The sequence below is a fragment of the Triticum dicoccoides genome, chromosome 7B (assembly GCF_002162155.2).
Source record: "Triticum dicoccoides isolate Atlit2015 ecotype Zavitan chromosome 7B, WEW_v2.0, whole genome shotgun sequence".
NCBI classification, from domain to species: domain Eukaryota; kingdom Viridiplantae; phylum Streptophyta; class Magnoliopsida; order Poales; family Poaceae; genus Triticum; species Triticum dicoccoides.
In genome coordinates this window covers 67,859,070-67,873,692 of record NC_041393.1, presented here as the reverse complement: position 1 = coordinate 67,873,692, position 14,623 = coordinate 67,859,070, and the positions used below count along the sequence as shown (strand labels likewise).

Here is a 14,623-nt window from a genome sequence, read left to right as displayed (position 1 = left end):
AAACGGGAGTTGCATAATCTCATAGTCATAGGAACATGTATAAGTCATGAAGAAAGCAATAGCAACATACTAAACGATCAGGTGCTAAGCTAATGGAATGGGTCATGTCAATCAGATCATTCAACTAATGATGTGACCTCGTTAATCAAATAACAACTCATTGTTCATGGTCAGGAAACATAACCATCTTTGGTTAACGAGCTAGTCAAGTAGAGGCATACTAGTGACACTCTGTTTGTCTATGTATTCACACATGTATTATGTTTCCGGTTAATACAATTCTAGCATGAATAATAAACATTCATCATGATATAAGGAAATAAATAATAACTTTATTATTGCCTCTAGGGCATATTTCCTTCAGCGCACGCGAGCACATGAGGATGGCGGCGACAGTGTGTATCAGGCAGGGAGAGGGGTCGTGAGGACTGAGGAGGGAGAGAGAGAATGAGATTGGTGATTTTTTATTGACACGGACATGCGGGTCCCACATGTCATAATGCACAATGTGCCGGTCGAACGTTATGGAGTTGACTATTGTGCCAACATGTGGGCCTGCCCGGTCATAAATGTGTCATCGAATGAATCGGTCACTAATGGGAAGTGGTGATTCTTTGAAAAAATTACCATAAAAGTTATAGTGTTTTGTTAAGCCTCTGAGGGCATCTGCATCCAAACTTGGTAAATCTGCACCCCCCAAACGCCCGCGAATGCGACCGGGCGTGTCTGCGGGCACTGATCAATCACACCTCACACTTGGTGCCATGCGTCAGAGTACCTCACAGTTCATCCCCTATATCCATCCAAACCATGCAAAAGAAATTCTATGTTACCATCGTGCCAACCTCTACGCTTTGTCGTTGGAGATGTCCACGATGTCGGTGTTGGGCACCGGGTGGATGGACGCGTAGTACGGCTCCGGCTCCTCATACTCATCCATATACGCGAGCATCTCGTCGACATCCGCCTGCCTCCGCCTCCTGCAGATGATGGCGCTTGGCCTCCGCCGCAGATTCTGACCGGAGGGAATCGATGATCGCTTGCTACTCCTCCTGCAGATCCACTCCCCCATGTCCTCCTCATCCTCCTCATCCTCCTCCAGCTCCTCCTCATGCTCCGCGTCGACCCCGTCATCCTCCACCTCCACCGCCTCCTCCTCCTCCACCTCCTCCAACTCCTCCTCTGGGTCCACCTCGTCGGAGGTTGCCCCACGGCGATCCGGGCTTCGCGTGTTTTCTCGATATGCTCAAGGAGCTGCAGCCAACACTCTGACGTTAGATACGGGTAGCTCCTTACCCGGCGGCGTACGGGCATGGCTACTACTTGTGGTGGACGGCGAGTGGAAAGTGACAACGGCGGCAGACCGGGGGGGGGAGGGGGAGGGGGATGTGGATGGGTAAGGTTTCGGCGCCGGCGGTCGGCTTAAATAGTCGGGGTAGAGCACTACGCGACCTGTCGGAGCGGCGCCATGCGGTGACGGAGGAGACGAGATTCGGACCGCGGGGTTTCAAAGTGTTTTCGTGTGGGATCTGGTCGTCAGTCCGATGTGGCAGACGTGCCCGGACCTACCCATATTCGCCCCATATTTGGGCTGGATATGAGGGGTACCAGTCAGCCCGGACGTTTGATGCTCGTTTGAGGCGCCCGTCTGAGTCGTTTTTTTGTGATCGGTCACTGATCGGGCCGTCCGTCCGGGATTATGAGGCAGGTTTGGGCGTCCGGCTGTCGACGCTCTGAATTATGATGGTGTTTTCTTTTGCGACGGTTGCTCCACTTATGATAGTTTTTGGTTATTTACTCACATGCACACATAGTCGTTGGATGTGGCTAAGTTTTAGTCGACTGAGACTTAATCAGTGATATACTCCCTCCGTTTCTAAATATTTGTCTTTTTAAACATTTCAACAAGTGACTACATATGAAGCAAAATAATTGAATCTACATTCTAAAATATGTCTATATACATCCGTATGTGTAGTCCATTTAAAATCTCTAAAAGGATAATTATTTAGGAACGGAGGAAGTAGTATAGAAGAAGAAAAAAAACTAAAAAACTAAAAAGAAATTTTTGTACAAATCTTCATGCAAAATCAACGAAGCCTCAGTCGGGTTAGACTTAGCGAAACTGATAGTTGATACCATATCCCAAACTTCTACAAATGAGCTCACACATATGTATGACCATGCCGCCATGAGCATAGCAAACAAGAGCATCCATTCTTCTCTTGTCTTCCTCTTGTCTTCACACAGGAGGCTAAAAATACACCAGGCTAAATTACAGGGATGTCCACCAACATCGCCGAGCCCCGAAACACAAAACCACCCTATTTATAACCCACGCCCTCCTAAGCAGGCGCCGGGAATTTCTTGGAACGAGAATGATCGGCGACAGCGCTCGCGCAACGAGATCGACCACCTCAGCGGAGGCACACATTCGGTCCATTGTTGCGACGAGGAGCTGACCGGTCGAGCGCTGCCGCGGTCGACACAACAGCAGGATCGATCGACCGATCCCACCGATAAGAGGAGCCCACCGCCGCCGCCGGCCGGCCGGCCGCCCGTTGGTCTCCTCTTTCTTTTTTTTCATTTGCTTGCATGAGCAGAGGATGCGGGTGCTAGCCGAGGAGGAGGAGGACATGCTGCCGTCGACGCCGGGCAAGGTGAAGATCGAGCGGGCGGGGGCCATGACCCGGCAGCTGCACCGGTGCTTCGCCTCCACGGGCACCATGTTCCTGTGGGCGCTCTTCCTCGTGGCCATGACGGCCACGTACCTCAGCTTCCACTCCTTCGTGGATACCTCGTCGCGCTACTTTGCCGCGTCCTGGGGCGGGCTGCACTGGGAGCGGCAGATCCGCGCGTCGGCGTCGCCCCGCCGGCCGCCCGGGTCGGCGGAGGGCGCGGGGCTGTCCGTGCTGGTGACCGGCGCCGCCGGGTTCGTGGGCACGCACTGCTCGCTGGCCCTCCGGAAGCGCGGCGACGGCGTGGTGGGCATCGACAACTTCAACAAGTACTACGACCCGTCGCTGAAGAAGGCCCGGCGCGCGCTGCTGGCGTCGCACGGCGTGTTCGTGGTGGAGGGCGACATCAACGACGGCCGCCTGCTCACCAAGCTCTTCGACGTGGTGCCCTTCACGCACGTCCTCCACCTGGCGGCACAGGCTGGGGTGCGGTACGCCATGGAGAACCCGGCGTCCTACGTGCACTCCAACATCGCGGGGCTGGTGTCCCTGCTGGAGGCGTGCAAGGAGGCGGACCCGCAGCCGGCCGTGGTGTGGGCGTCCTCCTCCTCCGTCTACGGGCTCAACGACGCCGTGCCCTTCTCGGAGGCGCACCGCACCGACCGGCCGGCGTCCCTCTACGCGGCGACCAAGAAGGCCGGCGAGGAGATCACCCACACCTACAACCACATCTACGGCCTGTCCGTGACCGGCCTGCGCTTCTTCACCGTGTACGGGCCCTGGGGGCGGCCGGACATGGCCTACTTCTCCTTCACCCGCAACATCCTCCAGGGGAAGCCGATCACCGTGTACCGGGGCAGGGACCACGTGGACCTCGCCCGGGACTTCACCTACATCGACGACATCGTGAGGGGGTGCCTGGCGTCGCTGGACACGGCGGGGCGGAGCACGGGGACGGGCGGGAGGAAGCGCGGGCCGGCGCCGTACAGGATCTTCAACCTGGGGAACACGGCGCCGGTGACGGTGCCGACGCTGGTGTCGATCCTGGAGAGGTACCTGCGGGTGAACGCCAAGAGGAACGTGGTGGAGATGCCCGGGAACGGGGACGTGCCCTTCACGCACGCCAACATCAGCTTGGCGCGGGAGCAGCTCGGGTACAAGCCCACCACCAGCCTCGAGATGGGGCTCAAGAAGTTCGTCCGGTGGTACCTCTCCTACTACGGGTACAACCGGGGAACGCAGGCCTTCAACAACTTGTGATGACTCATGGTATATTAGCATTGGTGTATGTATGTAGTCGTACATATGTATGTATGTTTGTACTTTTATTTTTTGCGTGGCTGGGTCCTCCACTCTCTGATCGAAGACTGGCCATTCTTGTTTCTTTAATTTTTGAGGAAATACGAGGAAGAATTCTTTTCTGGACAACGATATCGGGCTAGCGTTTTTCTCACTATGTTTTCTTTTTTGAAACTGATTACATATCACCCACAAATTTTTGGGACCCTGATATGTGTCGAACGTCAGATACGAGCACATGCCAACTTCGAATGCTTTCGATAACAAGTTTAGTTCAGCGAGGATGACAACTTTAGTTGATAAGCATGGCAACTTTCGTGCTGTAGTTTGTTTTTGACAGAAACCTGTCGTATGTCATTGGAATTTATCATCCTTGCGTGACAGAAATTGCCATCAAAAAACGTCAGGATTGGAGTGCCACGCACCTGACGTGTGACACTTATCATTTGGGTTTTTTCCTTCTTCTGGAAACGGTGCTTACCAAAGCAACGGAATTTTTTGAAAACCAGCTCCTGGAACTATTGTCTTAAGAACCACCAAAATAAACCGCTTCATTAAATCTAGGTATTCATGGGAGTGTCAGTTGATATCTATGATAAATCACTTTTGTCATAGACAAGCTATTTAGCATCATAAAATGACACTTAACTCAACATGGTTTGTTACCAACTTAAATTTTGTTTGTCACCACAACACGTTCACCGAGTTTCATGTCTTAGTTAAGTCCGCCCTCGAAGCAGCAAATGTAAACCTCGGGCTAAATAAACTCACCATGGAAAGCTACAAATCGTGAAACTTTATAGTCTTCGCAAGCATGGCCTTACAAGTCATGTTAATTGATATTTTCTAGCACCATGGATTTTTGAGACTTTTCCAAAAGTGTATACTCCCTCCGTTCCTAAATATTTGTCTTTCTAGATATTTTAATTGGACTATCACATAAGAATGTATATAGACATATTTTAAGTGAGATTCAATCATTTTGCTCCATATGTAGTCACTTATTAAAATATCTAGAAAGACAAATATTTAGGAACGGAGAGAGTAGATGTGAAAATTTGAGATCGGCCTTCTAGGGCATACATGATAAGAATCTTTTTATATTCCAGTTCTTTTGCCAAACTAGAAAAGATCCAAGTCAGTAATCCTAGCCGTTTACTTCTTGCTGGAGAGGAAGAAGCAGGCGGAGAAACAATTTTGCACATATTTTTCTTCTTACGGCTATTACATCAATCGATCAGGGTAACCACCTAGTATTGTGCATCTTAAAAGCAAAAATTTCATATCACTTGAGCATGAACTTAACTTAAAACAAAGATCTTTTAATTTCAAGAATGTAACTTTTTGCATGAATTCCCTCGCAAAAAAAAAAAACTTTTTGCGTCAATTGAAGCAACAAACTTTTAGCTATTCTTGTAGCACAAGTGTCAATCAGAGAATTGATGGTGAAAACAGACCAGCAATGTCATCACTCACTTGGATGTCATAGGAAAAGAGACGCGCTGTCTTGGACCCCGTCCCCCGCGTCGCCTCTCGGGCGGAATCACCGATCTAGCGCCGCCGGGCCCCTCCCCGCCCCCTTCCCTCACCTCGCCGTCGCCGGAGGACGCAGCCGGGCTAAGCCCGCGCAGTGGACGGCGGCGGCGGGGCCTTCTCTCTGCCTGGCGGCGGGGTCTCGTGGTGGAGGAGGCTCGGCTCCTGTCTGCTGCGCCGTGTGGCTGCTCCGGCGCTGTCGTGGTCTGCCTGGGCGTCGAGTCGCATCGGCTTCACGCGCTCCTTGCGCTTCTCGGCTCCTGCCGTCTCAGCGCGTTGCGTGCCTAGGAGGTGGCGGCCTATGGATCTCGCCGGCTGCGGCGGGATTCGGCTCGTCTGCGTCGGTGGCTCGATGTGGAGGGCTTTGAGCGGCCGTTCGGCGGCTCGGCCTGGCGGATCAGGGGCGGGGTGGCAGCCCTCCCATCCGGCTCAGGTGACGCAGTGGTTGTGGGCGGCTCACAGCAGTGCAGCGAGTGTGGGTGCCAGATCTGACTGCGATTGGTTTGTTCTGGCTCGTCTGCGTCTGTCGGCGACGAGGAAGGAGGTGGCCTTGCGTAGCGTTGGCGTGCTCGCTGCGTTGGGGTGCGTGGACCAGCGGAGGTTCTGCGTTGGAGTGGTGGTTGTGCTACTTCGGGTGAAAGCCTAGCCGATGCTTGCCGGTCGGCGGCGACGGCGCCTGTGGGCGTCACTATCCTCCTTGGAGGTGTCGGAGGGGAGATCTGCGCATCCTCAACTCCCGGATCAAGATCTTTAGTTGAAAGCCAAGATCCTGCTGCAGGGTCGGGTGGCGGCGTCGTCTTCAGCGTCGTTTTCCCTTTTTAGGGTGTCGTCTTGAAGATCTTGGTTCCTTTGGTGCTTCCGGCAGGCTGGACGTGCACAGCATTGCGGTCGGCTGGTCTCCGTCCGGCGATGTGGGCGGTTTGGCGCTGCGACTCGTGTGGCGACGACGATGGTGGAGAGAGGAGCTGGGTCGTGGCTTGTCCTTCTGATGTGGACGGTCCAGTGCGCCAATGTTGGTTTCATGCTGTGACAGAGAAGTCGGAGCTGCGGTCGGCGGTGCCATTGCGGCAACGATGACTCCATGAGGGTGGTTTTCAGCGGGCGGTGCTTCCGGGTGTTACTTTGGACTAGGTCGGTGCGAGGCGTGCAACTTTCCGATGTGAAGCTCTTCAGCAAAATCGGAGCTGCCATGTCCTCAACGCTTTGGTCGATTGTTTGACGTTTGTGGCTAGGTCGTTCGTGTGTGCCCCGTGGGGGTTGTAATCTAGGTTTTCGTCCGGTTTTCCTCTAATTAACCGGGCAACTCTCTTCTGCTTAATCAATGAAAATGGCAAATTTTTTGCCTCGTTTCAAAAAAAAAAAACAGACCAGCATAAGAAAATTATAGGTTCTCAGTGTACATTGGCCGGCGCTGGTGATACAAATACACATTCAGCAATAGCTAGCATATGGTACAGTTGAAGCAACGGCTGATGTTGAACCTACACATGGCAGGAAGGACCGCCCTTCTCAAGTTCGCATTCACTGTATCAAAAGCGCAATAAGGGAATTTGTTAGCACAATTTGCCACATTGCCAGCATGCCAAGAAAACGCACAACTCATGTGAAATTTGGACTTGGATTCACAATATTTATTCTTTATGTGCTTCTTGAACTTGAAAATTCTGAGAAATGTCTGCAACGTGCATGGGCATGTGATACATATGTTTTTTTTTGTCACAATAGCCTAAACACATGGATTGGTGCGATTTCTTCTATACAATGGGGTTATTTGGATACAAAGTTTAAAATCAGTTTTCCTAAACACATTTAAGGTTGTAACTAACTAAAACTTTGACAATAGCCTTATTTTGGATGTTGTATCATTATTTGAGTAAATATAAAGCTAGCTTCCATGGCAATTAAAAAAACTTAAATAAAATTAGTTTTTCTAAAATTGAAACAATGGAGCTTCTGGAAAAACGCTGATTAGATTTAATTTTTTCTATAGAAAAGGCTTAGCGTATTTCTTACGCATGGGTCAAACATGTTTTACCAGTTTCCTCATCTAAACAAGAGTATGTGCATACTTTATCTCTAACAGAATTACTATCCAAAACTGGTTTTCCAAAAAAATCTTACGAAAACGTGTATTGTTAAAGTTAGACATTAATGTTACGGTTTTCATTCGGTTATCCCTGATTAACTGAGAATGTTAGGGTTTTTTATCCGGTTTTCCTTATAAACTGAACCATCTGCGTTCTTCTTATTAATGAACTGCAGGACCCTCTGCCCTCGCGGTGAGGTTTTCTCAAACAAACAAAAAACTAGACGTTAATTTCCTTTATCCAAAAGCAATTTTGCATTTTTTTTCCTTTAATTTTTGTACTCTCCCCGATCCACATTACTTTGTTGCAGCTTTAGTACAACTTTAGTCCGAGGAAGTAACAAGTTTACATGAAATTTTCACAAAAGAAAAACCGGTTTACATGGAAGCATATGTCTTCAAATGATACGCAAAGTGACTAAACTCAAATGAGCGACGTGTTGCTGAGGCTCACTTTACGATTGTCGTCGACATGCATCCACACAAAAGAAAAGCTAGTATGTGTAGACAATTTCTGCACGGATTAGTTCATTACCAGCGGGCTCGTAGTTGCAACTTATGAAGACGCCGCGACCGTGGCCGCAGACGGCACGGGCACAGCCGATCTTGGTGGAGTCCGGCCACACGACCTGAACGTACTCCCTCGCCGCCGGTGCCGTCCACGCGTCCAACGCGTCGCCCGCGTTCCACGCCTTCTCGGGCGGGCCACGGAACAGATTCTCGCCATACCTATGATGGCGGGGTTCGTCGTCGTAGCCGGCGCCGTCCGGCCTACGGAGCCCACAGCCGCGCTCAGTGCGCTTCCCGGCTTCCCGCGCCACCTCGTCGTCCCATGCCACCGGTTGGGCGCCAGCCGCCCCGCGAGCGGCGTTGTGGAGCCTGACGTAGTCCTCCGGGGAGTTCTGGGAGAGGGCACCGGCCAGGACCGCGGCGGAGATGGCCATAGCCATGGCTAGCTTCTGTGTTGCCATGACCGAACACACTATATCGTAATTGACTTGTGTGACTGACTGACTGTGTCTTTGCAGATTTACTTAAGGTCTTCCTCGAGGACCTCGAGCTTTGATATCGATCGAGCTAACAGGCACGGCTTACCAACTTTGTATAGGCCCCTATCGACGTAGAAAACACTTTTTATAAGCCTCTACTTGGGCTGCTTGCTCAAACTCTAAATATCTCTTCTTGAACATAGAAGACTTGACCTCGGTTTGGGAACTGGTCATTCAAATTAAGAAGAAGCGGACAAGAAACTACCAGTCTGCCACATGCATCGTTCATCCCCTCGGGTACACTAGGCCCCCATTTTTTTTAGAAGAGTACACTAGGCCTCATGTGCAAACAAACTTGAAACCTGAGTTTATCATGACTAGCTAGGATCAAGCGCTACCGTGATGCAAAGATGAAATTTGTTACCGTAAAATAAGCAGAGACATCCAAAATGCTAGTGGCAAACTAAGAAAAAAGAACCCATTCAATCAAAAACTGCGCAATACTTTGTCTTGCACACACACCAAGGTTTGAAACGACTAGACTACCCACGATACTTGTCTTTGAGATTTTATCAAATCATACACTATATTTGGCTGTATAAGCGCCAAATAAGATATGACCTTTGGCTGAGGTAGGGTTTGGCACCGTTTTCTCCATTTGATTTTTTCAGGGATTAGTTTTCTTGCGGTAGGGAAGGGTTTGTTCGGGTTTTTATACTTTTTATTCTACTTTGTTGGTTTTGTTTCTTTTCCGTTTTTCCTTTTTTTAATTTTTGAAAACATCTAACATTTTTTGGACTAAATATATTAACTCATTTTTTAAATGTGAGATTTTTCAGTTACATGAACTAATACAAAATGGTGAATACTTTCTAAAATTACAAGAACATTTTCTTGTGCTTTTCATTGTTTGCATTTCATTCTCCTTTTACTATTTTTCAGTTATTGGTTTCATATTTTCATTTTTGAATTTTCCTTAATGTTTCTTTCTTAGAAAAATGTAATTTCATTTGAAAAATACGTAAACATTTTTTATATGTGATGAACACCTTTTTAAGTAGGACAAACCCTTTTTAATACATGATGAATTATTATTTTCAATACGTGCTGATCATTTACTGGATCCACAACAACATTTTAATATGCAATGATAATTTCTTTTGATTACATGATTAGTATTTTTAAATACATAGTTACATTTTATAATAGACATTGAGCATTTTTCTAGATACACGGTGAATATTTCAATACACCATGAACACTTTTTATACACACGACACACATAGGACAATTTTTTAATACACGATGACCATTTTGGATTACACAATGTGTATTTTTTGAACATTTTTGGATTTCACGGTGAATATTTTTTGAAATACATGATGTATATTTTTAAATACATGATGAATATTTTCATTACATGATGGACAATTTTTAATACATGATGTACAGTTTTTAAATACGCAATGAACATTTTGAATACATGATGAATTGTTTCTGTGCACTGTGGACAATTTCTAGCTATACTAAGAAATTTTTGTAATACCCTGATGAATATTTTTTTAATACAAAATGACTATTTTAGTAAAGTATGAAATAATTTTTTTCAGATATGTATATATGAGGAGAAAAAACAAAAAGGTAAAAGCAACAACAAGTTGTATGTCTTCTCTAGGGAACCATCGAATTGTGCGTAGGCTGCACAAAATACGTGCAATCAGATAGGATACTGGGCAAGCCCGTTGACCTGATCGTGGGTTAGCATCCTAGTTTGCACAAAGTGAGACATAGACGTTCCCAAAATTGTGCTTGGATCACCATATCTGTAATAGTTTTTCTGGTAAGTTCCGGTCCACTGCATTCAAAAAAAATTACACATCACAGAAGATATAGATAAAGAAATTGATCCAAGTGCATTGCTAATGGATACAATAATGTTCAGTGAAACAAACCCAGTAATGGAGTGGTTGAATGAGGATGAAGAGGATCCAATCATGGATGGAGCTGATGTTGCTAGTGTTATTATTGAGAAAATAAGGCGTCCCAACTCAAGCAGCAAAGCTTCCTATGTTGGTACAAAGGTTAATAGAAAGAAAAGAAATAGGAATGGTGATGAAGAGAATGAGTATGTAAACACTGAGAGTGAGGATGATGACGAAGAGAATGAAAATGTTTATAATGAGAGTGAGGATAATGATGGGGTGTGTGAGGATGATGAAGATGATCCATCAATGCAAGATCAGCAACATGCGCAAATGCAAGTGTTAAAGGAGACACAAATTCAAGTGGAAAAGGAGACACCACCAAGCGATGGCAATTTGGAGACCCATAGATCTGGACGGCTAGTCAAGAAGACCAAGGACGTCAACAGCTTCTACCATGTTCTTTTCCTGAAAAGAAAATAATATAATTAACAAAAATCTTCTTGTAAGTCTCTTCTGTTTGATGTTTATGATTCATGATGATAACTTAGAAAGTTCTATTTACTTGGATCTGCTAGTTCATAGGTTAATTAGAGCTTGTTATATATGTTCTAAGCGGTTGTTCTTTAACTAGCTTGTTGTACATTAGTTTATTGTTTAAGTAGTTGTTTGTTCTACTACTCTATATGCATTAAGGCCTCGTTTGGCTAAGTAAAAAAGAAAGTAACTAAGTTTCTAGTCCCATATCACAAGTCCGTATACACTGTTGGACTAACATAAACAAGAGAGGACCTCTTTTGCCCCCTCCTGTTGGTAAAATAGTATGGAGAAATCAACAACTATATGCTTTCTCAAACTCAAAACTATATCTCTAGTAATCCAACATAAGCAAACCCATTATCAAGCAATCTGATCTAACTCAAGCCCTTCCATTTTATTTTTTGCATGTTTCCTTTCTTTATGAAAGTTTGCTTTGATATTAATATGTCCAAAAAATAGTTTTAAAATAGATAAGAAATCTTGTAGTATAATATTGTTTTAAGTCGTTAACACATACGAGACACAATTCTAAGCATTGAAGTACATATATTATTTTAAAATGAGGTGAGTTGGGAAACTCTAGTTTGCGTTTATGCACACTGTGTACAATATTTGTCTTTAAGTGATTCCTAGTTGTTCCGATGCTAGTTGGAACCTAGAAGCTTGGAGCATTTTCAATGGAACAATACCTCCCTATGTCCATGCTTTAATAGTTTTCTTATGGAGCCGTTGTTTCAATGTGATGCTTTGATGGTTGTCTGTTGGAGTTGTTGTTTCTGTGTGTAATCCTTTAAAGTCTATTGGATGTACTGAAGTATTTAAAATTTGAACTGCCCGGTGATGGTTTGGAATTGAGGTTCGACTAATAAGGTGATGTTGGATGCCATCATTAAGGTTCGGGGTCATCATTAAGGCTGTACTGCCAAGTTTAGAACTAATGTGTGAAGGTTATGTTGGACCGATGTAGTTTTTAATCCCTAAAGCTAATTTGCTAAAGATTATATGATTAGTCTTGAGGGCGTTGTTGGGATGATATATTTATGCTCTATTTGATTTCAAATTTTGTTCAGATTTCAGCCAAATTTTTGTCAAATTTTGTTCAAATTTCAGCCAAATTTTGGTTAAATTTCGTTCAAAAATACAAAACTTGTTCTTAGCAATTTCGTCCAATATTTTGCTGAAATATTTGAAATGGTTGAAATTCGGCCATCTAGGCCAAGGGTGAAAAGAGAACGCAAACCAAAGATCAAAACTTTGATCTGCTCGGAACATGCGGGTCTAGGGTTTGGAACCATGAGAGCTTCATATTATTTTTGTAATGTTAAAAATTTGGCGTCAGATTTTTAACCACAGCAAATATGATGTTTTTATGGAAAATTACATTGTTAGGAGCATGCAACTTCCTTCAACAAACATGGCAAATCTGGTCATCCTCGGGTTATTGCCGACATAATTTGCTATTAAAAATGTCTAATTTGCCATGGTTAAAAATCTAACAACTGATTTGTGGGAATCCTTTATTTTTATTTGAACTTATGTCCACTGTAGAATTTGTTTCCAAAAAATAGAAGTTGTGAGAAATCAAACATGGATTTACGAAAACTAGAGAAGACACCGCCCGTTGGTGTAAGAAGCGATTGCGATTTGAATATATGAAACATGAATAATTGAATTAATAATATATGAACTTAAAACTAAAAATGCATATTATAATTGAATTAATAATATATGAACTAAAACTAAAAATATGTATTATATACTACTCCCTCCGTTCCTTTATATAAGGTGTATTTGTTTTTGACAAAATTCCACAATGTAAGGTGCATTTCTTCTAAGTCCTCATAATCCCTTTTTTTATCCCTGTAGAAAAAAGGATAGTATCTCTCTCCCGATTGTCTGTATCTCTCTTTATAGAAAAAGAAGGAAAGTATCTCTCCCCTGATTGCCTGTATCTCTTTCTTTCAAAGCCTAACTGATTTACTTGCTAGTATTTAACAAGGGTAATTTTGTACAAATGTATCAATAATTTGTTGCCTTGGTCACCATGCCCAAAAATATACACATTAGATAAAGGAATGGAGGGAGTATATTTTATTATTGTGTAATCAAAAAATAATTTGAATATAAGTGGCATAATATAATGGGAAACAATCCACGCATGTAGAGCGGATCTTTGATGAGGTGGCATGTGTGTTGAGGTGAGATGTGCGCATTGAATCAATTAATAATGGGAAACCTTTTCAGATGCATGTTGTGGTGGGCTTTTGATGAGGTGGCATGTGTGCATGTTAAGATAATTGAGGTAGTGGTGATGAACTAGTTAGGTATATAAGATGCATGTAAGGAAAACTTGTGTTATACTCCCTCCGTCTTATCGAAGAAATGGATGTATCTTTCTTTTTTCTTTTTGAGAATCAAAAATGAATGTATCTAGACATATTTAGTTTCACGTACATCCATTTTTATCCATTTCTCTGATAAGTATTTTCAAAACTACCAATGAACTCGATCCGTAGGAGACTCGGGTCGAATTACATGATGATTGTATGCCGCAAGCAGTATTTCCAAGTTGGGGGAGGGTCGATCACGGGAGCGACTAACAGTCAGTCAACTGAAATTATAATTTGGATCAGTCAGTTTTTCTTAGGATAGAGAAAAAAACATTTTTGTTAACTTTCAGGGTCACCAAACGTCCAAATGTGCTGCCCAAAGGCCCAAACTCATGGGTACAGCAGCTGGCAAAGCATTCAGCGAAACCTGCCAGGGCCTAGTCTATTTACTACGGTCTCTTCCTATGACAGTACAAAAAGGCAACATCGTCACTGAATTTTAGTCTATTAAAAGTTTTGATCTCATGATAGATTACTCCTTTTGGATCAGGACAAAGTCAGACCTTGGACAGAAGGCCACACACCAGGTTTTGAATGTCCAATACTATTGTACTAAAATAAAACTAAAACAAAATAGGCTTTCGAAATAGGAATAAATTAGAAGCAATGGTAAGAAAATAAAATGAAAACTAAAATAACAAAATAATGACAGAAATTGCACATAATTTACAAATAAATTGTGTTTTTAATAATAGGCAATAATAGGCATATAGTAGTGTAGTTCTGCAAGAATTTTTTTTTAAGGAGGAATGAACTAAGATCAATTGTATTGTCCTTCAAGAAGAAGAAAATGAAAAAAAAATCAAACAAAATCAAAATATGAAGATTTCTAAGGAATAATGAATTAGTAACATTAGTATTACCCTTTAAGAAGAAAGAAAATGAAGATAAAATAATATGGAAAAAATTTGCACACATTTTACTAATGAATTGCGACCTTTTATAATATGCAAGAATAAACGTATAGTAGTGGAATATTCACAAAAAAAGGTTCCTAAGAGGGAATGACTTGGTTGCATCGGTATTACTCTTAAAGAAGGACAATAAAATAGAAACTTAAGCCAAATAGAAATAATGAAGTTTTCTAAGGGGGAATGAATTAGTTGCATAGGTATCACCCTTTGAGAAGGCTAGAAATGAAATAAAAACTAAAATAAAATCAAAATATAAAGTTTTCTAAGGTAGA

The 14,623-nt window shown here is 44.0% G+C and overlaps 2 protein-coding genes across 2 annotated transcripts; one reads left to right on the top strand and one right to left on the bottom strand.

The window, feature by feature from the left end:
• Window positions 1-2,606: 2,606 nt before the first annotated feature.
• LOC119341212 (UDP-glucuronate 4-epimerase 1-like) lies at window positions 2,607-4,046 on the top strand. Its single transcript, XM_037613079.1, has one exon. The coding sequence runs from the start codon at window positions 2,607-2,609 to the stop codon at window positions 3,936-3,938; it is 1,332 nt and encodes a 443-aa protein (XP_037468976.1). The 3' UTR covers window positions 3,939-4,046.
• A 4,044-nt stretch (window positions 4,047-8,090) lies between these two features.
• Window positions 8,091-8,567, bottom strand: LOC119335882 (pathogenesis-related protein 1-like). Its single transcript, XM_037607935.1, has one exon. It carries the CDS (start codon window positions 8,565-8,567, stop codon window positions 8,091-8,093), a length of 477 nt encoding a protein of 158 aa, XP_037463832.1.
• Between the last annotated feature and the right edge of the window lie 6,056 nt (window positions 8,568-14,623).